The sequence below is a fragment of the Vicia villosa genome, unplaced genomic scaffold, assembly GCF_029867415.1.
Source record: "Vicia villosa cultivar HV-30 ecotype Madison, WI unplaced genomic scaffold, Vvil1.0 ctg.001623F_1_1, whole genome shotgun sequence".
NCBI classification, from domain to species: domain Eukaryota; kingdom Viridiplantae; phylum Streptophyta; class Magnoliopsida; order Fabales; family Fabaceae; genus Vicia; species Vicia villosa.
In genome coordinates, this window is record NW_026705676.1 from 224,501 (window position 1) to 227,718 (window position 3,218).

The 3,218-nt window shown below is 39.0% G+C and overlaps 1 protein-coding gene across 1 annotated transcript; it reads left to right on the forward strand.

Moving 5' to 3' along the window:
- Positions 1-307: 307 nt before the first annotated feature.
- Positions 308-1,165, forward strand: LOC131636055 (uncharacterized). The gene has a single exon (XM_058906698.1). It carries the CDS (start codon positions 308-310, stop codon positions 1,163-1,165), a length of 858 nt encoding a protein of 285 aa, XP_058762681.1.
- The last annotated feature ends 2,053 nt before the right edge of the window (positions 1,166-3,218 follow it).

Below are 3,218 nucleotides of genomic sequence, written 5' to 3' on the forward strand. Positions count from 1 at the left end.
TTTATGGGGTACACCCGGAAGAATCCGATATTCAGAGGAATAATGGGAGGCAATGGGATTTTGTGAACCGTGACGTGGAGGAAAAACTAAAGGCGGCTTTTATTGCTTTAGGTGTGGTGGAGGTGGTGGGGCAAAACAAAGTAGTGTGTAAGGAAGGAGGGAAGGTGATACACAAGGTTGATCAATGATTATCGGATCTTTAAATATTAGAGGGGGAGTGAATGCACTCAAAAGGAGGAGAATTAGTTCTATCATCAATAGTAGTAAGGCGGACATTTTTTTTATTCAAGAAACAAAGGTGACTAATATGTGTGAGAGCATTGCTAGTAGCTTTTGGAGATCCTCGAATATTGGCTTCTCTTACTCGAATTCGAGAGGTAGATCGGGTGGTTTGATTACCTTGTGGAAGAACGATTCTTTGACAATTTTGAATAGTTTTAAAGGTGAGGGATTTTTGGGTATAAAAATCAAATGGAACGACTATCTTTATTACGTGGTGAATGTTTATTCTTCGTGTGACTTTATCAAAAAGAAATTATTGTGGGAGGAGTTGTTACATTTGAAGAAGAATTTTGTGGATGGTGAGTGGATAATGGGAGGAGATTTCAACGCTATCAAGAATTGTGGTGAGCGACGGGGAAGGAGGGCAATGTGCAATAGGAAAGAAGCGGATTTATTCTCGGAATTTATTTCCAAGAGTGAATTGGTGGATGTGCCTTGTAAAGGAAAAAAATTCTCTTGGTTTAGCGGAGATGGGAAATCTAAAAGTAGAATAGATCGTTTCCTTTTATCAAGTGTGGTGGTGAATAGATGGCATGTGACCGGTCAATTGATTGGAGATAGGGATGTTTCGGATAATTGTCCTATTTGGATAATGGTGGACCATCAAAATTGGGGTCCTAAACCATTCAAATTCAACAATGAATGGTTATCTCATGATTCTTTCATTCCTTTTGTTGAAATAGAATGGAAAAATTTAAAGGTGGAAGGAAGAGGAGACTTTATTCTAAAGGAAAAGCTTAGGCTTTTAAAAGACAAACTTAAGAAGTGGAGTAGAGAGGTTTTCGGGAGGATAGACTTGGAAATTGAAGAAGGAGTTCGTGAAATAAATCTCAATGACGAAAGGTTAGATCCTAATTCTCAAGTTTCATTTGATAATATCTAGGTTAGTAGGAAGGAAGCGTCGAATAGATTTTGGAGGAATTTGAGGATAAAAGAAAATATGCTTCTTCAAAAATCTAGATTATCGTGGCTTAAAGATGGCGATGCAAATTCTAATTTTTTCCATAAAGTGACGAAACAAAGAAGAAGAATCAATCACTTAGGTCCTATTCTTTCTTCTAATGGTTTAGCGGAATCGGTGGAGGAGGTTAGGGAGGAGGTGTTTAATCATTTTGGGAATAAGTTTTTAGAACCGGAATTAGTGAGACCTTTATTGGATGGTATTGATTTTAAAACTCTCAATTCCGAGGAGGCGGAGGGGCTTGAGAAACATTTCACCGAGGAGGAGATAAAGATTGCGGTTGGAGAGTGTGGCGGGAATAAAAGCCCGGGTCCGGATGGGTATTCCTTTCTTTTTTTGAAGAATTGTTGGCATATCATCAAAGAAGATTTTATTCTCTTTTTCAATTATTTCTTTGAAGGCGGTTCCATTGCTAAAGCCATCACTTCCTCTTTTTTGACGCTTATTCCGAAGAAAAAGAATCCGATTGGCTTAGATGATTATAGACCAATTTGCTTGGTTGGTTGTTTGTACAAGGTGGTGGCTAAACTTTTGGCGGGGAGATTGAAGCTTGTTCTAAATTCTATCATTTCTCCCAATCAAAGTGCTTTTGTTCCCGGTAGGCAATTGTTAGATGGTGTGGTTGTGGCGAACGAAGTGGTGGATTATGCTAGAAAAGAAGGTAGTAATTGTATGCTTTTTAAAGTGGATTTTGAAAAAGCTTATGACAAGGTTAGTTGGAGCTTTCTTCGTTACATGATGAGTAGAATGGGCTTTGGGGAAAAGTGGAAGAAATGGATGGAACTTTTGATTTTTTCTAGTAACATGTCCGTTCTAGTTAACGGTAGTCCTACTAAGGAGTTTAAAGTTCATAGAGGTTTGAGGCAAGGAGACCCTCTTTCTCCTTTCCTCTTCGTTATGGTGATGGAAGGGCTTACGGGGCTAATTAGAAAGTCGATTGAAGTGGGAGAATTTCAAAGTTTCATAATTGAAGGGGCTTGTAAGGTGGATATTCTCCAATTTGCGGACGACACTTTAATTGTGGGGAATGGCAATTGGAAACAAGCGTGGGCGTTAAGGGCGGTGCTTAGTGCTTTTGAGATGGTGTCGGGGCTTGGTATTAATTATCATAAAAGTAAGTTGATTGGTATCAATTCTAACCCCCATTTTTTAGAAGCCGTATCTCATTTCCTTTCTTGTAGATTGGAAGATAGTAGCTTTTATTTTCTCGGTATCCCTATTGGTTTCAATCCTAGGAAGGAAGCTACTTGGAACCCGCTTTTGGCAAAGATGAAGAATAGGTTGGAGGGGTGGACGAATCGCTTTTTAAATTTGGGCGGTAGAATTACTCTTCTTAAATCCGTGCTTAATTCTTTGTGTATTTTTACTATGTCTTTCTTGAAGATGCCGGCGAAGGTAGTAAGGAAATTTACTAGCATGCAAAGTAGATTTCTTTGGGGAGGTGTAGAAGAAAAGAAATGCATTCATTGGGTTAAGTGGGAAAATGTTACTCTCCCGTTGCAAAAAGGAGGTTTGGGGATGAAGGATTTGGCGGCGTTCAATATGGCACTTCTTAACAAATGGAGATGGCGGATTCTTCAAGGGCAAGATTCTTTGTGGTACAATGTTTTAAAGGCCCGATATGGTGATCTTTCTTCAAAGGTTTACGGGTTTAGAAAAGACAATATTGTTTCTACTTCTTGCTCTTTATGGTGGAGGGACATCTTAAAGATCATCTCTTTTTCTTTAGAAGATCCCATTGTTGCTTATGGTAGATTTATAGTTCATGATGGATTTAATGCCCCGTTTTGGGAAGCACCGTGGTTGGATGATAAAGCTCTTAAAGAGGTATTTCCGAATTTATTTCTTGCTTCCAACCTTAAAAATGTATCGGTAGCCGCGATGGGTGGATGGGTTAATGGTTTGTGGCAATGGGGAGACTTTGGGATTCCAAGAAATATCGAGGGGAACACCGATTTTTTTACGAATATCTTGT